This window comes from Synchiropus splendidus, chromosome 6 (genome assembly GCF_027744825.2).
Source record: "Synchiropus splendidus isolate RoL2022-P1 chromosome 6, RoL_Sspl_1.0, whole genome shotgun sequence".
Classification (NCBI taxonomy): Eukaryota; Metazoa; Chordata; class Actinopteri; order Syngnathiformes; family Callionymidae; genus Synchiropus; species Synchiropus splendidus.
The window spans coordinates 1,732,543-1,757,692 of record NC_071339.1 but is presented as its reverse complement, the minus strand read 5'-3'; the positions used below and the strand labels follow the sequence as shown (position 1 = coordinate 1,757,692).

The window sequence follows — 25,150 nt, the reverse complement described above, 5'->3', positions numbered from 1 at the left end:
GTTCTTTTAAAGGAAATATCCAGTTACTTAAAATAGGAGGTCCGTTCGCAGGAGATAGAAAATACCTAGTAAAGCTCCTCGGATGTTTCACATCAGTTCCTCCAACATTTTTTGTCGGAAACTAGTTTCCACTGTTCTGTAACCTACTGCACAAGGCACCAAATCCAGGAGTCTGCTTCACATCATTTGAAACAACGTGAGAACTGCTCACCGCCTCCTGCAGAACAAAGCGCATGCGCATTAACGCCAGTGTTTATTAACTTTATAAATAAATATTGACTCATAATAGTGTGTGCTCAAGCAGCTCCAAGAACAAAAAAAAAAAACAAACAAAAAAAATAGGTTTCTATTCAAGATTTTTTTTATTATTTGATGTCCCAATTTCCAGTCACAACATTATTGGCATTGCAGTGATTTTCTATAAGGAGAAGGAATAATACAGAGGCAAAAAAGTTGGATCCTTTGATCGAATGGAAAAACAGAACATCCATTTCAGTTCAATCCAGTCGCCTTTACCATCTATACACTGTAATACACAAGTCATTAAAAATATTAAGTACTTAGCCAACCTGAGCTACAAGCAGATAGAGAGAAGAGCGATAACAAAGACAGATGGCAGGTGTGATGGCGGTGCATATCGTAGGTTTAGAAGCACAGAAGAGGTCAGATGAAGGACAGAACACACAGCAGAAAGAGAAGCAGAACAAGTCATGATACATGAAAGGCAGATAGTTAGATGGTAATTCCTTTTTGTTTCACGTCAAGAACTGAATCCGGATTTTGCTCTAGTCTATACGGCGATGTTTCTTCAGCAGTGTGAGGCAGTTTAAACACACACATCCTTGAAGGGAAAGGCAATATACAATCAAGAGTGTTCAATTCTTGAAGGAATTCCAGGTTGAGTGGAGATTTGTCTGCTCAGTAGAAGGCATGTAGTAGCAGATGTTGCCCAAAGTCAGTCACCCCTTTCTGCGGTAACACTCAAAGGCAAAAAAGTAAGAAAAAAAGTGCAACAACAACAAAAACAAGGTTTCAGATTGGCTACAGAGAAAACATCAGCCAATTAAAATATAGGTGTGTGCGTATATATATATCTATATATATATATAGTTAGAATGGATTACACTTAGAAATTTTGGACAGAGAGAAAAACAATACAACAGAAAAGGGTTAATTGGGATGCTGAACTTGGCCAACATGGATTCAGAGCATCGACAAATCCAGCTCCAGTTCCCAACTGCACTCTTTGAACATGTCGCCTCCTCAGCTCGACAGTCAGACAGAAGATCACTCACAACCAAGTCAGAGGGGACGTGGGTCTTCTCCTGAGTGATCTTTGGGCTCACGCTTTGTTTTATGTTTCGTTTTACATTAGTGGGTTCAGCGGTGCACTAAGTGACTCGGGGGTCGTATCCGTGTGCAGTGTGATGCGCGCGCATGTGTGTGCGTGTGGATGAAATCATGATTGGCGTGAAGAAGGAAGACCGGCAAGAAAGCACTTTCCCTGGGAGCGAGGTGAACAGATGAGTGGGAGAATCAGTTAGCCATGAGAGAAGATGGTCCCAGTTGTCTCTTAGCAGCTGCAGCTCTCTGCCGACTGTTTAGCTCTGTCATTCCTATCCAGTTTGATGGGCTCTGGGAATTCATTATACAGCTCCACCTCCGTCTCCTGCAGCAAGACACACCTGGGTCAGGCCACGTCCACTTGGCCCGCTCTTCCATGACGCGCGGCTCATGACCTACCTGTTTGAGGGCGTTGCGAGCAATCGTCTGGAATGCTTGTTCTACGTTGATGGCTTCCTTGGCACTGGTCTCGAAGTACGGAATGTTGTTCTTACTCTGACACCAGGCCTGGGCCCTTTTGGTGGTGACCTGTGTGGAGACGGGGTGAAGGACACACGCAAATAATTCAATTTGTTGTGGCAGCTGTAGACAAATCCCCTGATCCTGGAGAGTCAAAACAACCAGGCTCACACAACTTCAACATACACCACAGCCACGTTCATCCAACACAACAGTAGAATGAGCTTCACAAACAAACAAACAAACATAGTTAGTACAAGTGTATACAACATTAGTGACATAGGGCCCAAATTTCTCCGTCACACGGCCAGATCACAGTCTTCTGCTCAACTCTCCACACTAACTTCCATACAAACATTTGAAAAGGTTCATTTTGTGGTTATGTAATGCTCTGTTGAAGGTTTGCTCGCCTCCCATTACTGTCAATGGAATCATGTTTTGGAATTAGAGGCAAGGCCTCAGCAAAATGAAAATTCCATTTAGGACGTCGTCTTAAACGAAGCGTTTGTTCCACACATTACCCACTTTGACCCATGTCTGTAAGTGTGTAGTGAGGAGTCATGTCAACTCTGCAGAACTGACACCAACCTGTCTATTTTCCAAGTCGATCTTATTGCCAAGCACCACGAACGGGAAGTTCTCTGGGTCTCTGGGACTGGCCTGAATCAAAAACTCGTCCCTCCAGCTGTCCAAGGTCTTGAAGGTATTGGGCGCGGTCACATCAAACACCAGCACGCAGCAGTCTGCTCCTCGGTAGAAGGCGACGCCCAAAGACTGGAACCTCTCCTGGCCGGCTGTGTCCCAGATCTGCGCAGCAGCGACAGGACCGATGAGCAACACCGCGGGCCACAACAGGACAGTGCTTTACATCTCACCTGCATTGTAACAAGTCGGTCATCCACCATCACCTCCTTGGTCAGGAAGTCTGCTCCTATTGTGGCTTTGTACTGGTTGCTAAACTTCTTGTTGACATACTGGTTCATGAGGGAGGTTTTTCCAACTCTGAGGGGAAGCAGAGAGGGTAAAAGGCTGCAGCCATACAGTCCGAGTTCAACTATAAAGGGAAAATCCTTATGTGCTAAAGCATGTGTCCACAGGCAACAGATCAACTGTGATATATGACCGATTCTGAAAAAGAGCAAGCTGGACTATAGACATTCTTGTGGATTACTGGTGAAGAGCTATTCTCTTCAAGATATTCATGAATTTTTCCGGGAAACTAGCATCTCTCAGTACTCAACTTTTGAGAGAGGGTCATAATCAATGGGTCTTCATGTTGAGTTGAAGACATCTTGCATAGCATGCCTTACAAAATCAATTATGGATGTCCCGATACAGTACTGGCCTATTTTGCTGAACTCGTACTCGCTCGTGACAAACAAGAAGAACAAACAGGCCTGTACAAGCAGCAGCCAGAACAGCAGCTCTTTCAGAGGTTGTTGGGTTTTTTTTCCTTTAGTCTACGGTTTTCTTTAAGAATCCTTAGTTGTTTTTTTTTGTTCCAGCATTACACTTTACTGTTTCTTTAGTGTCGACGGTCAAATTCTTTAAAGTAGTTGATGTTAGCATGCTGCGGGAGCAACCCGTGTGTCCCCATTGTAGGAAGAATAAAGGCAGTGTAATGTTGAATGACAGCGCCGGATTAACACAGACTTTCAGTCCACTCTCCCTGTGGTTGGCTCCCATTGAGTAAAAAAAGCATCTAAGAGATGTGGTTCGGCGTCAACAGTGAGCGACAATGAACCCTAGCACGATAGAGCCCATCTGTAAAACTAGGTATGTTGGCAAATAATGACAGATGAGGGAGCTCCTCATTCTACGTTTATTCTGAAGTGTGCAACTTCATCACAATGTGATTGAGATTAGATTAGATTATACTGCCTTCATTTAATGTCAAGAGACATTTGTGCAGCCAACTGGAAGTATGTAGTGAGGTCAGTCCGGTTTTGTGGACGACCATATAATTGTAGAACTGAACTGAAAAGCATGTCTGCACCTTGTTTCTACTTAAACGATTGCACATAAATGTGGCTAACAAAAAGGAAAATGGTGTTGGATGACTGTTTTGTTTTTTCCAGGCCAAGCTCCTTTTCATCTATAATGTCCGCCATGTTTTTTTTTGTGTGTGTGTGTGTGTGTGTGTGACAAGCTTAGGTGTGCACGGAAACTCTCATCAAGGATCTGCTGGGCCAGTGTCCTCCACATCAATTGTTCTGGTTCTACCTGCCGTCACAGGCCTTGTTAAACCAGTTTGAGCCAAATATAAGAGAGCATTAATACGAAAGAGGAAGGGGGTTGCTCCAGCACATTGGTTCCTGGGCTAGAAATGACTAAAAGCAGAGGTGTGTTTGTTTTAATGACTAAAAGTCAAGTCGCACTACTGCAGATGTGACCTCATCTTAAATAACTGCCTGACAAACAGGTTTGTTTCGGCTGCTCTGGACAGCTCAGCCTCGTGGTGGACAGCAGGACGACATAAATCATGTGTGTGATAGAAAACATCGTGTTATTTCTCACACATTATTCCATAACAAACTATGATCAGTCCATGTATGCTTTTTAATGAAGGAAGCTCTCAATAATGACGGTCGTAGATACTGAGACTCTCGGGTTGATGTTAGACCGAGTGGTCCATTATATCATCAATCAACACCAGCAGGGTTTCCCACAACGCTGCCGCCTTGGCACAACACCACTCCCTGACTCGACTACATTCTGCCAAAAAAAAAAAAAATCGTCACGTCACTGCAACAAATGTGCTGCAAGCTAGAAACATTAAGACGCACTCACCGTCTAGCTAAACAGTCACAAATTAACCCCAAAATAAAACTGGCAGACCACAACACAACAGTGGTCAACGAGAGACGTGAAACACTGATACGCCCACCTCTGCACCTATTTAACAATTACATTCAAACAGACACATTCTTTGGTGATGTTGGAAGCAAGCGAAAGCAAAAGTTTCATCATAAAAAAAGTCAATTCAAGTTTGATACCAGTCATGTAACATAAGTGCAGATGTGCATTGTTGCCAAAGAGGCCTTGGTTGATGTACATCTGTACAGCTTTTCTGTTCCTTTCATCTAGTTGCACTCCTGTGTAGCGAAACCATTAGTGACAGTCATGTTGAATGTCGCTTCCAAGTAAAGGCAGACAAAATAGTTTGCATTCATTTGTTGTACATCACATTTTCAAGTTGTTCTATGAAAATCTATACAGAACTATTTCGTTACAGACATAAAAGTAGATTATATTGTGATAGATTTTCTTCATAACACCTGTCTACAATTCTACAACTCGTAATAGAACTCACAGTAGAACACAGATAGAACATGAAGGTGAAAAAGTGACTCACCCTGAATCCCCCAGGATGATGACCTTCAGAAGAACTTTCTTCCTGGATGTCATTGTCCCACAACTGCAGAGAGAGAACCCTTAAAAAGTTAGTATCCAGACGGACAACGCTAACCCACAGATATCCTGCTATCCATAGCCTACAACATCAAAATGCACTACTTCTATGAGACACAGTTGCCTATGTGGCCTCATGCCACAGCAGCAATTATGTTGGGAGTTCCATTCATTCCAGTCATGTGCTTTCCTAAGCTGTTGAACACATCACGAGGATCACATCATTCCCTCCTTCTCACCCATAAACCACAGGAAGTGACCTCAACTAACTCCGCCTCTGACCAAATCACGGGCCACAAAGACCAAATAACCTAAATGATCTTGCTCATAAAGTTAGGCAAAACATAGTTTAAAGCCGTCACCAAACAAACCCGCAGACAAAGAAAAATGGTTTCTTTTTGCTTTACACTCCATTTATGAGTCCAAGAGCCAGTGAAGCAAATATGATTTGGAAGTGTGTTTTGTTTTATTTTTGTTTTCTAGGTACACAAATAAAGCCCAAGAGAGCAACACGATCTGAACTATTTTATCAAATCGCCATAATTCAAGAAATGAAAAGCTTCTCAACATGCCATTCGAACCAGTGACACAGTCACACTCTCATGCCCTGAATGTTACAACAGGATGAGACAAGTGTGACACATGGTCGATTGCATAATAATGATAAGGCAAAGACAGTAATTTCTAGATTTCAACACTGATGACTAAATAACGAATAAAACTGCAATGTAGCATATGTGCCAGTGTGCCACACGCCACTATGCAGTTTTATTTTGGGCTATAATTGTGGCTGTGTGAGACTATTTTGGTCCCTGAATCCACGTATGTAGCATCGTGCCAGCTTTGTCATGACCAGCAGAAAGTTTTAACAGTGTGAGCAGCGATGAGGATGAATCAAGATTCAGCGAGCTATTGGTGTAGAAGTGAATTTTGTTTTCTGAGGGTGGTAGTTAGTTACCATAGAAAATGGCCAGTGGGAAACGCTCCAATAATGAGAGCACTGATTCTTGTATTTCCTATCGCAACGTTGATGAAGAAAACATACCAGAGATTATAACAACATTATTACACATCATGTCATTAAAAACCAAGCAGAGACATGTTCCTTGTCTTTTACAAATCATCAGCAGATGGAAAACACTTGAACAACGCTGGAACGGGACAAGACCTCTCAAGTGTCTGCTCGGTTGTAAAGTAGAGACTCGCTGACACAGAAACATGAACCGCGTCAAGGTGCGCTGAGATCAGCTGAGTCACATGGCATCTGACGAAACGCCACTGGAAAATGTAATATTTGACAGACAGCATCTTCTGACCTATGAAAAAGACAGTTGTGCTGCTATATACTTTCAATAATTGCCAACATAATTCATATATGGATAAGGATTGCAGCATTTTTTTTACCATTTCTTCAACAGACACACAAATGTACCGTAAGCTAAAGAAAAAGGCAGAACATTAGTTGTCACATATTGACACACTGAGTGTGGATTGCGTACAGCACTCCCATAAACAAACTCAAGATTAAACATAACTTTAGCGATCTTAACAAATGACATTGTAAAGTAGAGTTTCCTTTATCGAGTACTTTGACCAAAGGTTGTTTTCTGATTCGCTAGATATGATACCATCAAACAACACATCACTTGTGAGCATGGATTGAAAGCAGAGTGACAAAAATCCCAGACGCAACAGGGTCTGTTTTGAAGAATATCTCCTTAACATATTCAAAAAGCATGAGGAACCGTTGAGAAACAACAATTTCTAGCCAGTCCTCTATTGAATTGGCTGAGGTCTTGAGCAGAAAAAAAGTCATGCATAAAGGGCAGACTCCCAATGTGGTGCAGAATTGCACTTTTTAGATACGGACAAAACTAAGTTAATCCAACATTCACTTCTCCATAAAGCAAACACACTCAGCCATGTAAATCCTTTAAAGACCAGACTCTACAGCTATAACAACCTATTGTTAAGCTTAGATTCTGATAATACACCTGATCATAAAATCAACATTTTGTTCTCCAACAACCTCAAAGGAAATGAATCATTCTCCCTTAGCATGAAACAAGATTTGACTAGATCATCGGTTGTGATGCCAAGGTTTGACTGAAAGATTAAAGCCGGCATCAAGGTCCACATATTAAAGCATGTGTGAGCGACCATAGAGCGTCGCCTAATAATGGGACATGGTCGTTTTCTGCATATTAACGTAGCTTCCCGGGTTTAAATCACCCCTAATGAGACCCAGTCAATCTCCCTCTGAAGACTATGCGCCCAACATTGACAGCTAAAAGCCAAAACGACTGGTCTTTGATACGACCAGAGTCGAATATACTCCAGACGATCCTCCAAAAAAGGTGCCGGAGAAGATTGCGAAATGTGTCTGCTTGTGCCGGAGCGACCTGCCGTTGCTTCGGCCCAGTGCGGCTACAGATCGGCCTTGTTTTGCCAACTAGTTCCTCGTTTAAAAAAAAAACATTGCGCCATTAGCATTCGTGTCACCACCACCGAATTCACAATGTGTCCGTTCATAAATACACGACCGTTGTGATGTCACCGTTGCGACTTACTTTAAGGTTGTAGCAAAGCAGGCGACTTGTTGACGCGACGTGCCAGCGAGCTGTTATTGTTCGGCGGCTAGCAAGGCGTTAGCTACCACTGAAGCTAATGCTAATGTAGCACCGGTTGTTGCAATAACCTTAAAAAGAAAGGCCTCCGTAACAGTTCAGGGCGCTTACAGAACGTTTAGCAAATCGATTGGATGTGATTTCTAACCTGGTTGTTAAACTTGGCACTTGAACAGAAGCCTTCCTTTTTAGCCTGCGAGCTGTCAACTGCTATCCTTTCTACTGAGCTTCCTCTTTCACTTCCTCCTCCACGTCGACGTCAGCGTGACGTCACACGCAACCGTGGCTGGGAGTTTTATCTTCAGTGGCTCTGCAGGTGTTCAGTGATGCAGCCGTAACCTGACAATAAATACAGAAAATACATTATAATAGTGGAGAAACAGCAATATATTCACCAATAACACAACAATCCACAGTTAGTGTCATGTTTCTATTCGTTTTTTTCTTCAGTCCTTTTTAATTTAATTAATTTAATTTTTTAATTTTAATGTTTTATGTTTAGACGCTGTGAAGATTTCATCACCTAAATTTAGAGTCCTGTGCCATACGTGCCACACTCAAAGCTCAGGGGGCCAAAACATTTTGCTCAATCAAATTCTATAATGATTTACTCCACGGGCTACTGAGAAAAATGAACAGGGATCCACACGCAAGCTGGTGCACTGCAGACACAATGTTTTCTCCCCAGGCTGAACCAGGGTCTGCCCCAGGATTCCCTCCCTGTTGGATATGCTTGGAGAACCTCCTTAATAGGCCACATTGTTTTGTCATCACTGGCTCCAATTACTCCTGCTGCTTTGATGATCATTTCAGGCGCAGGCTCCAACATCCAATCCCTCACAAACAATTCCTCAAATAAACAAAACCTAAAGTTTGTCTCGCTTTTTTTTTTAGGTCCATGGCCTGAGGCCTGCAGCTGCCAATCCCCATCTTTGCACTTTTTTCAAAGTGAGGAAAGAAGAGCTGAAATTAGCTGAAATGAAAAGTAACTAGAAAAGCCCATAGAGAATTCAGACCTTGTAATGCCCAATAATAATTCTGTCCATAACTTTCCAGGTTATTTTCAACACCGACAGTCAAACCAATGCTGTTGAACCACCACAATCTGTACCTGACATTTCAATCGTACAATAGTCCAACAAAGTCTGAATGAATCCCTTTGCCACCTGTTTTTTTGTGCTGTATGACTTGAAATTTCGAAAGTATGGAATATTCTCATTCTTCATTGCATGAATACTTCTGCTATCTTGGCTAATTACATAAGATAAGATAGACTTTATTGATCTCAGCAAGGAGAAATTCACTGTTACAGGAGCTCTTAGGTTGTCAGTGCAAGACAGAAATAAGTAAAAATGGTCAGTGCAAGCAGGTCGTCATCATATAGGCAGTCAACTCAACATATTTACAAATATACAAATGTGTATCAGGGAACAACTCTACGCCAGATGGGAGTTAAACCACACAAACCCGCCAATACCTGGTTTTCTCTGAAACTTCCCTGCTCTATATTTGAATATGTGTGTGTGTGTGCGTGTGCGCTGTTCTGGGTCTGTTTGGGCTCCTTGTTAGTGACAGCGCGCCTCTGCAGGGTCCTGATGTGCTCTGGTGTTTAAAGAGGAATTCCTTCCCTCTCACACCTATTGAGCGTCCAGTCTTTATTGCTGCCTCGGAACTCGGTTTGTAAACACAAACACAGGGACACAAAAGAGCAAAAGTGCCAAAATGACCGACGAAAGTGGAGGAAGCACATACCTGAGGCATCTGCTGCGTTTTGCATTTCCTTCGACGTGACAGGGAAGAGCGATGAGGCAGAGGCCATGACTTCAGTCGCTGCTGGGAGTTTATACGGGCACTGTTGTTGTTGTGAATTTTTTCAATTTGAGGATTAAAACAATAACTGGGATGTTGTAACAGGTTTTAAGTTTGGTTTAGTTCCTGTTCAAGGTTAGCCATGTTTTTGGGATGGTTAGGCTCAAGGAGGGAGGCTGAGGAAAGCCTGAAAGTCAATGAAATGTCCCCACAAAACAAGGAAATGTGCAAGTGTGTGTGCACTGCCGTGTGTTTTGGATGTGTCTCAGTGTGCAAATGAAAGACATTAAGTGTATGTACCAATGCAATGCATTCTGTGAATTTGTGTGTTGGTGCGCACAGGTTTTTCTTGTGTGTTTCTTAGCTAACATCACATATATTCAGGCATTCTTCAATGAGTGTATGGGCGTATGTGTCGTGTTCCTTATTGTATGCGCATGTACACACATGTTCATTTGTTGGCCTGTACATGCATTCATATTCTTGTGTGGATCAATCTTTGACCCTATGGGGACATTTATCTTTGTGTGGACGTTTTGTCCGGTCCACCTAGAGTTTTGAGGGTGATAATGTCAAAATAACTATAAGCAGGTTTAAGTTTGGTTCAGAGTCCTGGTTCAGGTCAGCCATTTGTTTTGGTTGGTTAGGTTTAGGGTGAGAGGCTGGGGAAAGGGTGATGTGTGTGAGAGCGCGCGAGAGAGAGAGAATGTGTCTGAGTTAACTTCATAGTCAGTTGTTGGCTATGTTGGAAATGGAAAGGCTGTGTGTGTGTCTCTGTGTGGGTGTGCGTGTGTGTGTGTGTGTCAGGGGGTGGGTGCACCAGCCCGTGTCAGACAGCAAAGAGTGCCGCAGTTATCTAGGAATCTGAGCCAAAGTAACTTGACAAACAGAACCAGAGCAGAGGAGAAAAGACGTGGCAGGGAGAAGAAATAGACTGAAGCAGCGGATGACAGAAGTGTAGACTAAAACAAGGACCAGGAGAAAGACGTGGAAAAGGGTTAACCTGAAGGGTCGTTTTCAGAGGGGAGGACGAAAGGAAGAGCTCAGAGGGATGAGGAGATAAGTGCAGAGGAGAACGCTTCATCCGACTGTTTGCAACTGCCAATCCTCATGATGGTTGCACGTGGGTCTGTAAGGATGCTGGCCCTGCTGTCCCTGTGGCTGGGAGCCCTGCTCGCCTCTCAGGCTTCTCCAGATTGCACTCATCCACCTTGCAGAGACAAACTGGTGGCGGCGCCCATCCTGCAGGGCCGAGGATCTGGAGCCGGTGTCGGGAGCTGCGACGGGTCAGCTGGAAAAAACAACTGTAAGACTGGAATAGCTTCGCTCCCAGCGGTGGCTGATGCTCCTCAGAAGCAGCACAGAAGCAACTTTCCGCCTCAGCCTCCCAAGGTGAGTCCATGCTCTCTTCCACTGCTTACCAGAAGAATTCTTAACCTCCATGCGCATGTATTAAGTCTGAAACAATGAGCAGCTTTGTCATCAACCAGCCGCTCAAATTTGTCTAGTCTCCTGGACCAGATGTTGGATCCCCCCTCAGTGTTCCACTGGAAGTACTGGATTCACAGATGAAACACGGCTGCGAGGAAGGAAGTCATGAGCTAAATGAACCAAAACAAACAAGCGCAATAGATACTTTTTAGGTTCAGTGGAAATGATCAGAAGTAGAAGTAGTCAAATCAGATTCTCTGGAGATGACATTGCGAGATTATGCCCAGTTGATCTTGTGACTGTTCATTCACAGTGTCTCACTGATCTTTCTCATGGGACAATGCGCTAAATTTGGCTGCACCTAACCAGCATGTAATGATGGTCTGCAATCAAAGGAGGGATAAAATTAGGCCACATCACTGCAGTGAGCTCACACAGCGACAGGTGTGAGAGGGACACAACAGTTGATGTCAGCGCCAGACAATGAGAGGAAACACGTCACTCCACAGTCATGCGCTACCGACCATTGGAAACAGAACCATGGGATAAACTCTGCATCGGCGTCTGACATGGCTCCTGCAGGTGGCAGGAGTGAAGGAGCGGCTGGTCCAGCTGCAGCGCTGCATGCTCACGCTCCAGGAGTCAGGAGGAGCCTGGAGCCCCAGTCAGGACAGCAGCTCTCTCGGGGGCATCCTGGCTCTGATGGCAGCCGTGCTGACGGAGTGTGACCTCCACTGTCACAGCCAGGCTCTCGGGGCGATGGCCCAGCGACTGGGTACGTCCGAGCACACATTTATATCCCACCTATGCAACAGGCAGGGGTAAAAACACACTGGCAGCCAAGCGACGCTTCTCCCCCACTCACAACACACAGCACTTCAATGAGGTCTGCTAAGTGTCGGTCGTAGGTGGGCGCATTGGAATTCAGCTGCGCAGAGATGGATGAGACGACTTGCTCTAGCGCGGTGCTGATAGACACACTTGAAACAAGCTGAGCCTTTTCTTTCAAAATAAAGTTATAGATGGAGAGATATTGTGGACCAGAGGCGCCAAACCCAGTGACAGAGGTGAAGAAATATGATTTGAATTATCCGAAATTGGCCAGGTTTTATTATTATTTAGGTCTTATAGCGAACATGTATAATGGGTGGATCATGAGAAACTTGAAGGCTGGGACCATATGTAATTATAGCTCAGGCCCATTGTGGCCCACAGGCCGGCAGTTTGACAAGGACCTCTTAGGGAAGAGAAGCATTAGTTTGAGCTATTTTTAGACCTGATTTCCACTATTGAACAATAATCTATCTACTTTCTGTGGTGACAGAAAGTGTTGCAGTTGGAAGAGAGGGGGAGAAAGACCTCCTACTTCTCCTCAAAAGTATCACACAGCATCCTCCCACAGGTGAGTTCCACTTGTATTGTAAAGAAGCTCTGCACGACTGAACTTTCCTTACAGCCTGAGGACTTAACATCCACTGACTGTCCAAACATACGATGCAAGCTGAGTGATGAATGTAGTCTGACACAGTCATGACTATGTTGCAGACTGCACCTAGAACTCCTTTGGAAATAGAGAGGCATCTCTTCAACAACAGAGACACAAATTCTCTCGAGTGCCGAGGTGGTCAACAAGTGGCCAGTGGGCCACATGCGGCCCTTTGCCTCTATATGTGCTGCCCGCTTGAGGTCAGAGTAAAACTTCAAAAGAAATTGGCTTATATTGAAATGACTAAGTCTCATATATATGTTAAGTTACCAAGACATTCACCATTTAAAAAGATTTTCCAATATATATATATATATATATATATATATATATATATATATATATATATATATATATATATATATATATATATATATATATATATATATAGGGTTTCCCAAGCCTCTTCTCCTCCTTCTACACACCTGTTACACCTCACTAGTGCTGCATCCTGGAGGCATTGTAACTAAATGTCTGAGTCTAAGCGAGTGCCCTCAACACGATCTGGAAACCGAACTTCAAGTGCTAGTATGTTATTGTTACCACCGAGGCATGTGACGTGGGACCGCAGTTCAGCCGATAAATGTGCATTGCTTTTCCCTTCAGCGGGACAAACTATAGATGTGCGGATAAGAAGGCTTCATCCATTCATCGGACATCAGACCCACAGAAAGCAGAGCTTTTCCTTTTGTAGCAAGGTCACAAGAATTAAGAGGCTACAGAAGTGTGTTCACACTAGACAGGCGCAGTCATGTCTCCATACTGCATTCAGAAGAATGAATAATAGAACTAGCACAGGTTCCATCATATTGAAAATGTGATGAGTGGAATCGGATTGAATGGGGCTCTGGTTCTCAGTGGCCCCGCAGGAAAGGTCTCACCCCCAGGACTGTGCTGAGATCTACAGACTGGGCATCAAAGAGAACGGTATCTACACCATCCAGCCGGACCTGCAGAGGCCAGCTCTGGAGGTCAGTCAGGCCCACCACACTCATCAAACACTCCAGCTGTGCTATTCATGGCTCTGCAGGGACCAAGTTTGGGTTTCTGTGCTCAGGCTAAATGCGACATGGAGACAGCAGGAGGGGGGTGGACAGTGATCCAAACTCGACGGGACGGCTCGGTGGACTTCAACAGGACATGGCAGGAGTACAGGGAGGGCTTTGGCAGTCCTCTAGGAGAACACTGGCTGGGGAACGCAGCTCTGAGCGCGCTCACCTCCACTGGTCAGCACCAACTCCGCATCGAGCTGGAAGACTGGCACCAGCAGAAGCGGCAGGCCACATACAGCAACTTCAGAGTGGCTCCAGAGGCCCAGCGGTGAGGTTCTGCACCACACACACCACCTGAAGGATCATTGTTTTCCCTTCTTACATGTCAAAAGACCTGACAGCCAGTATAACTAACTGACTCCTGTCAAAAAAATCATTGTCAACACAGTGCCCCTTTAGTTTCGCATCACCTGCCGACCACTCGGATGGGGACTCCTCCTGCCCAACAATAATGTGACGCTGACCTCTGCAGGCCAGTGAAGGTGACCCACTATAGATGCCAATTGTCTTGAGGAACCGCTCCCTATCTCTGGCCCTCTGACCGGGGTTTAAGCTCAGTCACATATTTTAAACACAGGCCAAGTCGTGTGGCCAGATAAAACCTCCATTCACTGAGGAGTCAATAAGAGGAACTCCTTTGACCCTTGGGCCCGATTAAGAAGGAGGTCTTCAAGTTATGGTGGTGACTTTGTATTAGCATGTGCACTCACGGGACTGAGAATCCAATATTAGACTAGAAACCACGCATGAGCTTTTGTCTTTTCAATAGCACCATCTCGTACTCACCAGTGAAGCAGAGATGCCGTCTGTCGACCCCAGATTGTAGATAAACTGCGCCTCACATGTGTCCCTCACCGTCCTCCAGGTACCGTCTAACAGCCCGTGAGTACTCTGGTGACGCAGGGAATGCTCTGAGCTACAGCAAACGCTACAACCACGACGGCCGATCCTTCAGCACCAACGACAGGGATCACGACCGCTACGCCGCTGGGAACTGTGGTCAGTACTACGGAGCGGGTTGGTGGTTTGACGCCTGCCTGGCCGCCAACTTAAATGGCCAGTATTACCGTGGACGCTACAGCGGCGTGACCAACGGTATCTACTGGGGCACGTGGTACATCCTGACAGATGGGCGTACTGGAGAACGCTACTCCTTCAAGAAGGTGGAGATGAAGACAAGACCGCAACGTTTCTTAGAACTTGTCAAACATTAGGGAGATGTTGAGTAGAAAACACAGCTGCAATGTCGGTGTCTGTTCATTTGGGTAAACAAAAAGATGGCAGCTACAGGGCATGAAAAACTGGAGGGTGTTGAGTGTTCTAAAAATGTGTTTGTCTATATCATAAACTTCACCCCCGAAATCACCTGCGAGAGGTGCCAGTGTACTTCATTGGAGTCACCCAGGACCCAGGTTATTAAAAACTATATTGAACTCTGACCTGCCTTCACACACATTGATATCACTCACCAGTCATAATCTTTCCTGCACATCAGCAATGTCTGAACTGGACGACCTGTGGACACAAACTAAAACGGATCCCATGTATTTTAAGTCAGATAACATCATCAGAGGACACGAGGTAATGAGGTCAACTCACCAATGTCAAAGCGCATCGCTATGTTGTTCATGCAGCACAGAGCTGTCCCTCATTTCCTAAACCGCACTGTGGGTTCGTCTGCCTCCAGCACGGTCATGCAGAGCCAAAGCCAGAGGTCGCCGGGATGGCTCCGCTTTTCTCACCAGGTCGTAGCGTCCGGCCGCCGCCAGCCGCCTGGATCTTTATTCTGTCATCATCGACTGAACTGAAAGAGTTATGCCAGAGAGTCAAACACCAAGACGCACCTGTTGACATTTTTGGATCAGGACTGAGGTGATGTGACGCTTGCGTGCGCTCCTTTACAACGAGTGTATTGATAGTGACCGATACTGTCATTCCCTTCATATCTATTAATAAACATGAGGGCTTGAGGAGGACTGCGGGATCTGATGAGAACCCCAGCATGTCATGGTAAGTAGACACACACACACACATACGCACAGGTTATTCTCACCGTCCTTGTGGGGTCGGCTCATTGCCATCACCCTTTCCCCAGCCTCTCACCCTTAACCTAACCATCCCAAACAAACGGCTAACCTGAACCAGGACTCTGAAACAAACTCGAACCTACTGATAATAACCTTGTTGTTTCGAAGTCTTCATCCTCAAATTGAGGCTTAACCTTGTGGGGTCCGGCAAAATGGTCCCACAAAGTCACAAGGGTCCCACAAGGTGTTTTCCCCAAAATTGGTCCTCATGAGGATAGATATTCTTAAACACACACGCACACACACACACACACATTCTTACATGGGTGAAGATCCAAGATTAATAACTATGATCAACTACCCATGAAGCCATTAGACATATCAGCTTTCGCAATAAAAGCTCTCTCTCTCCCTCTCTCTCTCTCTGTAATCTGTGTGCCGTGCGAGAGGTCAGAAGGTCAAAGGCCATATGTTTTGCCCTCTAGTGGTAAACCGCTACATTGCAGATGTGCATAACTTGGAGTTGGAATCCACTGAATCTCAATAATGCATGAAGTTTCACAATAGATTTTTCCTCAGGTTCAATATACTTGTTCGTATGTCATGCTTTCATGCGCAGCACGGCTGTTGTTTTCTGGAATGTCGCATGCAGTTAGTTATTTCTACTGAGTAGAAATGATTTCCTTTCATCCACACCTGAATGATTTGTGATGCACCGTGCACGTGTCTTAACTTCTCCAGATCCAATCTGACTTGGTTGAGAGGCGCCCCATTGAATATCGACCAGGTCTCCTCATCTTTGCTCCTCATCTTCTGTCTGCATCCATCAGTCTTGTTGACAAGGGAGGAACAGAGACCCAGTGTTGTGTCACCACAGTATCCTGACACAGTGTCTGGAGTGGGGTGATAGTGGAGAGGCTGCTGGCTCTGTGGGGTACCGGAGTGCTGTGTTGCCCCAGAGCCGGAAGCCCAAGCTAGCCAGCGGTTTGGCTGCACATCCCTCCCAACATCTCTGCAGTCAAGCAGATGAGGTTCCTCCACGGCCTGAGCCTGCCAGGGCCCTCTGAAGAGCAACTGAAATCAGATCGAGCTGGAGGCCAACTAATCTCTTACGACACCTTTATTGCCCCATCTTCAACGCGCGAAACACATAAATAAACCTCAACGGCAGAATTGGTGCTATTGACAGTATCAGTGAAGACAGCTTGGAAACAGTTAGGTTTAAAGGTCTAAACTACTCTGAACAAGTCATATCTTTGTTTTCTGTGTGAAGATGAGTCAGAAAGACCGAATGGACAATAATGCAGTGAGAACCATGTCCATGCCTGTTGGAAATTACTCAGTATTTCAGTCAGAGGAAGTCTTTTATTTTAGCCAGGAATACCACAACAGGACAAACTGAGCTCATAGAACAAATGCTTTGTGAAGTCATCACAAAAAAAACTGCAATGGTGGAAACATGTTGAAATGGCATAACTAAAAAGACACAAAATACTGAGTCAAAATTTCGAATTAAATATTTTATACTGCAGGCACCAGATTTGTCGAGTCACTATCAAAAATTAAAACAAAACAAAAACAAAAAACAATATATTTAAACCCGAAAAAGAATTTTAAAAATCATATGCACATATTGTCTTTTTTTTAAGAACACAAACGAAACATGTTTTAATTGAATTGACAAAACAAATCTTTAATTTCTTAACTGAGAAGTAATCGCATTACTTAAACAGCAGGAGGCACTGTTGCTCAGCTTTGAACACCTAAAACTGATATTGTAAAATATAGAAAAACAAAGACTTGATAGACTTTTGATTCCATTTCGATGAAAAAAAATGCAATTCTGAAAGTGTGAAAGTAACGGCAATCACAGATAACCTTTATGACCGCCGAAAAGTGAAGTGAAAAAGAAGTGTTTGTTTTTGGAAACACGGTCGGGTGACGCACATGGCCCTCAACTGCTTCAATTGGGCCACAATGGGCCCGAGACCAAGGCGTAAGGGGGAGGAAGGGGGCCTCATGAATCACCTCTTCCTTCACATCACGCCTTCACCTTCAGTTGAGGAGGGTTTTGAGGAGCACGGAGAGTTTAACAGAATGACTTCCTCCTTATTATTATATAGTTGGAAAAATCCTAATCCACTATGAAGATGAATCAGGGCAAACTGTGCGATCTGCATGACATTTAACCTGTGTTTTACATCATTGTTCCATTTAAAGAATATAAGCTTTGAACTTGGGAAACTAGGCAGCAAGGTCATTTTTGTCCTCATAATAACGGCCATGTAATCTAATGCGAACATATAGATGCCTGCAACAAGTGGATGGCTGATAGAGTGTGTTGAAGAAAAGATCATAATCTCCGAAGAGAAATGTCTATTTTCATTTTTTCAATTCCAAAACAAACTTCGGCCTGACTGACGGAACCCAAGTGTAGTGCTATTAGTCACCACTGGAGGCGCTATGCCAAAGGTCAAAGGTCAATCTGCTGGGCCTGGCTGATTCTGGGCGAGGTTTGAGGAAAATTCAGTCACTTCAATTCCACATGTCCACGGCCTTGTAAGTGACGTTAAGCACATGAGAGAAGGGGAGCGTCCACGGCAGCAGGAGCTGGACCTCACTGGCCATCAGGTCCGGGGCGGCAGACGCAGGTGAACCCGAGCGGTCCTCAGAGGACAGACAGTTAGGCTGATGACTTCACTCATCGCGACGAGTGCACTGATGTAGGCGAGGAGGCTCGAGGTGGGAGGGGGTTCAGGAGCAGGAGTGCTGAGGTTTCTAAAGGTGTGCGAGCAGAACAGGCCGTTGGAAACCCTGACCACAGGACCAGACGCTCGCGTGTGTACCTGATCATGATATTGGTCCTGCACAGCAGCAGAGCAGAGGAGACAGCAACGATCCGTTTGAAACCGGAATTCACTAGAACAAGTGTATCCTGATGTGGTGAGGAGCAGGGGGGAGGAGGAGAGAGCACACAGAATGTGGCAGGCCTCACATCATCTCATGTCATTACTGTATCTGCAGAGAGCTTTGGAGGAGGGGGGCGAGGGGCTGCCAGACAGGGAGCAGTGTGGTTTCCACCAAACCAAAACTACCTTTCTTTAAACCTCTCAGACTGCAATTTTTAATGACTCAAACTGCAATTGATCAAAGGTAAAATCCATCCAGTGGATTTCTCACGAGGCGCTCGACCACTTAACATTTGTTTCTATGGTCCGGTGTCTCACGATTTAGCTTCCCTGAATGGCGATCTCGAGAGAAGATTCAGGTCTGGTCCTCTTTCTTCAGGAACCTGACAGGCTATTCTAGTTCTGAGAACTGACAAAGAAGTGGGTGAGGATGTTCTGTGCCTCTGGTCGGCTTCCACTGAGAATAGGAAGAGAAGTGAGAGGCCCCAGTGCACAAGTGAACATGGAGAAACCGATGCAAGTGGACTCCTCACATAGCAACTTCATTTAGGAACAAAGCCAAGCCAAGTCTAAACATCCAACTGTGAAAAGGTGACTCAGGGATGCAAGCATCAAGGCTCCAAAACAGAAACTGGATCATACAAGGAACGGATTGACATGGAGTAAAGAACAAAAAAAGGTTGGAGTCAAGTGTAGTGGACAGATGAAGCTGAAGGGCCAGTACTTGACGTTGCAACATGTCATTTGAACAGAGCTCAGCACTCCGCTGGTCTCCTGCCTCTGATAGCGTCGCCGCAACACTCGCCATTCTGTCGCGCTGCAGTGTGTACCGTGTATATGGGCAGCACAAGAAGAAGCGGGAGGTGATACTTCTTCAGACGGCCTCGGTGAATTCATGGTAGAACAGCCAAGGTCCGCAGGGGGAGCGATGGCTGAATATGTTGCAATGTGAGGCCATTAGATGGTGCAACCGTGTTTTAAAGGGTACCATTAAATCACATCTTTAAATGTTAAACATCACCAAGTGAGGTGAGGAGGAGGAGGCTTTGGTGGGAGGAAACCAGAGCACTTAGAGAAGATCCACATGAGCGGGAACAACCTCTGTTGCCCTATGAGAAGACTCATGTGCCAGAAGAAAAAATAAAAGGAAAAGACAAAGTAATGTTCACATTGTTTCTGCAGCCAATATATTGGCTTTTTCATGTTGTAGGAAAAAAAAACACTTTTCTCTTTGAGTGTGTGGGTGTGTTGATATAAAGGATGTGGTGAAGCAGATTAATAATCTTTCCCTGATGCACCTGCTGGTGATGAAACAGCAAACCGGTGAAAGACACACACAGACACACATATATATACACGCACAGCAACGGTTGCTGTGTTAAAATTCTAAGCAGAAAAAGAGCGTGCGCCAGGACCTGCGTGTTCAGGTGACGGTTCTGAGGCATCCATTGAATATGTCAGTGATGAGTAAAGTATTTATTGTTCTTTGGATTGAAATGCCAACGATAAAACAAAGCAACTCAAATAAGTGACAAAACAAGCTAATGCAACTGGGCTGTGTGCAAACGGAATGGTTTTCTAATAAAAAGAGAATTGGGTTTCATTGGAAACATCCAGCTTGGAAAGCTCTTGTAGGTCACGACTCTCCACCTCAGCACAAATGTGTTATGACAAAATGTCATCTTGTGACCAAGCATGACCCAACCTGAGCGGACTGGGGCAAGCTTCAGAACCCTGGAGGTCTGGCCCCTTATCACTACACGCTTCGACGCAGAAACCTCGAGCGCACCAGACTCCATCTCCAGAGGAAGAGGAGGCTCACTGTTGCAGCGACAGTGTAACTCACCTCCACGTTAAAGGACGGAGGAGCTTGGGAAATGTCTAATATTTGCAAATACACTGGTGACAGTCAGACACACAGACACTTGTTGCGTTCCACAGAGAACACATGCAGGACTTCCTAATGGCTGAAGACAGATGGTTCATGAGGGTTTAAATGGTGGGATGGATCAGTAAATGAAGATGTAGAGAGCAAGAAGGTCCTGACGTCACCACTGACTGGGACAGAGTCCGACTCGATAGCAAGGCCAGTGCAGTGGAGCGATGATGAAGCAGGAGGCTCACTCTTGGATCTTCTGCCCAGCTTGATGTCTGAGACACCAAGTGGACACTGGAATGATCCCTGGAGGTGAAGCTTCACACTGGCACAATGAGGAGGTTATTGTTGAGGAATTCTTGTATTCCCGTGACAGCTCTTTGTAGAGCTGACTGTGACTGGCAGGTGGTCACAGTCAAAGAGTTGTAAACTTTCACTTCCTGTTGCTCTCTGGGCAGGAAGTGAAGTGGAGAGCCTTTGAAACATGACGGCTCTTTCACCAGGAGTCCAGGATCCAGATGGGAGAGGAGGCAGTTGGCCGGAGGAATGTTGTGGTGAAACCTTCGCTGGAAAATCATCGATTTTACTACACAAGGTGGAAGTCGTTTTCACCACAATACTCTTTTTTTTTTTTTTTTTTTTTAAGTTTTCATAGACATATAGTTGACACAGGGCTTTTCTTCACCGCTAGATGTCACTGTCTGCCGCACCATCGGCACTTAAACTACGTCGTTAACAAATCATGGAATAGCATTTTACTCAGATGCATTAAATCATACTAATTCAAGTAAGTAAATTAGAGTGAGAGAATTAAATATGAGTTGAGGATTTTTTTTAATGGATTTCAGTTATAAGTTAATATGATACGTCAATTCAAATGTCTTTCTTTCGATTTTCGATTGTACGACAAATTTGTTTTGAGAGATTTTAGCAAAGAAGCAAACAAAGTCAATATCATTTTGTGAATGACACAAAGATCGTAAAAAAACAAAACAAACAAACAGGCTGAATCATCATAACTGGCCTTATTAAAGCAGCAGCAGCAGCAGCAGGGATCTCTGAGGATCTGGCCTCAGGCTCTGCTCCAGAAGAAATCTTTAGATCTTTGGGTCTGCAGCTTTATTGAGAGCAGACCGTTCATGTCAGAGCCCAGTTTTTTCCCTCCTTGTCAAAATAAACAGCCAATAAATGCATAAATATGAATTGAAGGTCCCTTGCTCGGACAACGTTTTGGAGACAGAGGACGAGGAGCATTCCTGACCGGCTTTACTTCATGTTTGACCTTTTGGGAAGGAGAACTAATCCTTGAATATAATGGAGTGTAAGATATGGAAAATGAGTGCACTCTTATCTCTGTTTCCCTGGAGACCATCAGCAGCACCAGGAGCCGCTGCAGCCACCAAGTTATTAAGCATCCAGCCGCTATATTGGAAAAGAAAGCAGCTCCTGGCACAAATTCATGCCCTATAGATGCTTCCTCCTGCAGCAGTGCAGCAAAGGAAACGCGTATAACAGTCAACTCTACTCTCAGTTAAGTCCATACGCTTTTGGATAAGCTCAGCTGACAACATTCATGAGCTTCGGGTCTCCGCCGACACATGTCCTAACATTGGTTTTCAGATTAGCTGTGCAATAACGTGCCAGTGGATGGGACCGGGTCACCTCCGTGAGTGTGTCCTGCCACCCCAGAGACAGCCAGTCAATGACATGACTCCTCAGCCACACGCTGTTCTCCACCTGCACGCTCTTGTGCACAATGATTATTCAGAAAAAGTCACACCTCTGTTATTCGACATTTGCCTCATTGCCGCTATGGATTGAATAATTTCAAGGAAATTTGAATCCGCAAATTTTGACTCACTGATCATTTTAGGCGCTGAACGTAGAGGTCAGTGACAAATGTTGTCTAACACTCTGGGTGGAGAAGAGTTCTCCGAGAAGGAAAGTGAAATGCTCTTGCAGATGACATCAATAAGGAACTCATGGTAGACTTTTGTTTCATCTTCTATTAAAACCCAGTGCAAAGGTGTTGAGGTATAGTTCATTATTTGCCTGGTCAAGTAACCATCAAACTATATTGACCACCATTTGCAAACATTTTTCATCTGTCAGATCCTCAGAGGCAAATGTTATTCCATCAAATACAATAAAGATTGTTGTATTTTAGCCAAAAATGATGACGCGGTTGGGTGAAGAATGGCTGAGAGGACGTCATTCTAGGACGCTACATGTGGATTATGAATGAGGAAGTCTGAGGGAACACAGTTGAATGGTCTCTGATCATTATCTCTCTGTTTTGAAATTGTCATTTATTTCACTGATTCGTCTTTGGGTCGTTTGAGTGCGGAACTACACGTCAGAAAAGTGGGGACCTCAGTATGATTCAGTGACTCACTGAAGTCCATCTGAACATTTCCTAAATGCTCCACTTGGAATTCCATGACATTTAGATAATAAAACATTTCAATTTCTTTGGTCTCAGAGTGCACTTTATTCGAACTACTCTTTATTAAATTGTGCCAATGAAATGTAGTCCGTTTCTCCTCATTCATCAAGTTTAATCCAATGGAAACTCAACCAGCGGCTGTTGGTGATGACATTTCCAAGCACAACAGGTCAGGGGAGTTCTTCCGATCATTTGCTCGCATTGTGAAAACGCGTTATTTTCTTCTTTGTGCTATTTCGCGAACACATCTTGTTACTATTGAATGCGTCAGTTACGCGTTTAAGTGAGTTAAAGCAACATTCTCTTCATGATAGGATGTTGAAAACGACTTTTTTTTCAAGTGGACCTTTTCGTATCTGGGACATCCGGGATTGTCTCTTTCTTTCCGCTCACTATTTCCAAAACATGATATGATTATTCAAATACATTTCCCTCCTCGTGCGCTGCAGCCTCGCGCTCTCATCCAGTTAAATCCGACTTGAAAGAAACAAGATTGGCGATACCGCAACAAAGACGCGGAACCGCAGATGACTCCCGCAGATAACCCCCAGCCCCCAAAAATATTGGGGGAGCAGACTTTTCAAAATAGTGTGAATGATGCGTGTGCGCGCGCGCGCGCGCGGGCCGTGAAGCTGGCGCATAATAGCTGCCTCTGCCTCCTATCTGCCCATCAATCCCGCTCAGATCGGGACCAGTCGACGACGCAGTCTCGGTGTTAGATGTGTTTGTTGTGCTCGCTTGAAAAGACGCTGATAATCTGGGAGGCAGAGATAAGGAGAAGCATTTATTCCGCGGCACTCGGGAGCCCATTTCCCGGCCCGATCAGCCCCATTCTGCGCGACACCTCCAGCAGCCCGCTGATAACGATTAGGCCATTTATTATCTTCACAAAGAACAAAGATTAGCCGGCACCCGTGAAAAATGGCTTATAATCACCGAGACCTCAGAACCAGCAGCAGCAGCAGCAGCAGCAGCGCGGGCGACAATATTAAAGCTTTATTATGGTGCCGTGGCGTTATTACCGAGGTCACGTGACGGAGCAAATAAACTCCTTACAAGAATCGTATCAGCCGTCACAATAGCTCTTTCAAGAAATAATTACGCAAGGACCACGTGGCTTCAAAGAAAAATATGAATTAACCACATAGTGCTAACAGATCTATTTACATACGGACATTTACAACTATATTAATTGTATTAGCTGGTAGCAACTGCATATCTGTCATCATATCAACAAGATTTTGTACGATAACAATAAAGTATCATCATAAAATTGTTTTCACATACTGTATAATTTACACCAATATTTTGATATATACATTTACATACATACATTTTTTATATATCGATAGATATATTAAATTTAACGACAATAATGCAAGCAACTCAGAACATTAACATTCGAAAGCAATAAACATTTCTTATTGAATATAAACGGATGTCTATTCAAAATCGTATCCGTTAAATTAAAAAAAGGGAGGGAGGAAATCAGAAAGTAACAAAACATTAACAGCAATGCAGCAACAAAGATTTATAATGATTGTGTTTTTAATGCGTGAAAACCTGAAATCGAGGTTAGATATGAAGCATCAGCTGCAATAACGATAATAAAGGATGACAAAAACCCGCACGCTTTTTTAGAGCAACAATAAAGCAAACAATAACAGCACTGATACAGTGTTGACAGAAAATATTCAAATCACATATGAACCGTCGCAGCGAGACAATAACCATGTAATTGTGATATTATTATTATTATTATTACAATCGCTGCGACGGTTTTGATCTTGTCGTTCATATTTAAAAGAGAAAGACCGTGTGTTTTATGGCCGTGTGATCGATGGTTTAAAAAAAAAGAAAGAAGAAAAAAGGTTGACTTCAATCAAGGACGAATCCTAATGTGGAGGTGTTCGCCGCAGATAAGGCTTTTTTTATCGTCACGCCAGATCAAAAGGCTCAGACTCGCGGCTCATGTCTCTCGACATTATCATGCTGATGAGCGCTAATACCCTCCGCCCCCCACCTCACCCTCACCCCAACTTGATCTGATTCATGCGTCGCTGATTCCATTTTCAGTAAGAATCATTTAGTAAATTAATAACGTCAGTTAAGACGGTTTAAGTGAGCGATCCCTGACGTCACAAGATCGCGCCATATTCCATTAACGCGCGTCTCCTCAACAGCGCCTTGACTCCACATGAAAGTGAGCGAAACTCTGACTCAGATTGATAAACGCCGAGTCTTGTCACTGATCCTCCAAACATCCCGCGGCC

The 25,150-nt window shown here is 44.4% G+C and overlaps 3 protein-coding genes across 5 annotated transcripts in view; 1 reads left to right on the top strand and 2 right to left on the bottom strand.

The window, feature by feature from the left end:
- Positions 1 to 347: 347 nt before the first annotated feature.
- Positions 348 to 8,127, bottom strand: LOC128761173 (ras-related protein rab7-like). 2 transcript variants are annotated; one of them, XM_053869205.1, is made up of 6 exons: positions 7,990 to 8,127; positions 5,159 to 5,221; positions 2,679 to 2,805; positions 2,392 to 2,610; positions 1,744 to 1,872; positions 348 to 1,669 (listed from the first exon to the last, which is right to left on the bottom strand). In XM_053869205.1, exons 2-6 carry the CDS (start codon positions 5,209 to 5,211, stop codon positions 1,574 to 1,576), a joined length of 624 nt encoding a protein of 207 aa, XP_053725180.1. In that variant the 5' UTR covers positions 5,212 to 5,221; positions 7,990 to 8,127; the 3' UTR covers positions 348 to 1,573. The 2 variants fall into 2 exon arrangements, with proteins under 2 accessions (XP_053725180.1, XP_053725179.1); XM_053869204.1 differs by having other exon boundaries at positions 7,785 to 8,059.
- A 151-nt stretch (positions 8,128 to 8,278) lies between these two features.
- eefsec (eukaryotic elongation factor, selenocysteine-tRNA-specific) overlaps positions 8,279 to 25,150 on the bottom strand; it is a 76,303-nt gene continuing 59,431 nt past the window's right edge. The window contains exons 7-9 of one of the 2 annotated variants that reach the window (XR_008414917.1): positions 15,219 to 15,423; positions 15,089 to 15,147; positions 8,279 to 10,941 (exon numbers count right to left, since the gene is read on the bottom strand). Coding sequence is in view for 1 of the 2 variants with exons in the window: in XM_053869200.1 (XP_053725175.1) it covers positions 15,401 to 15,423 (23 nt within the window). In the remaining variant the exon portion in view is untranslated. Of the gene's footprint in view, positions 10,942 to 13,713; positions 15,424 to 25,150 lie in introns of those variants that run through there. The other variant, XM_053869200.1, reaches the window with a different exon arrangement.
- On the top strand, positions 10,764 to 14,833 carry si:ch211-157b11.8 (fibroleukin). Its single transcript, XM_053867785.1, has 6 exons — positions 10,764 to 11,042; positions 11,664 to 11,856; positions 12,406 to 12,483; positions 13,426 to 13,538; positions 13,625 to 13,887; positions 14,485 to 14,833. The coding sequence occupies exons 1-6, from the start codon at positions 10,764 to 10,766 to the stop codon at positions 14,831 to 14,833; spliced, it is 1,275 nt and encodes a 424-aa protein (XP_053723760.1).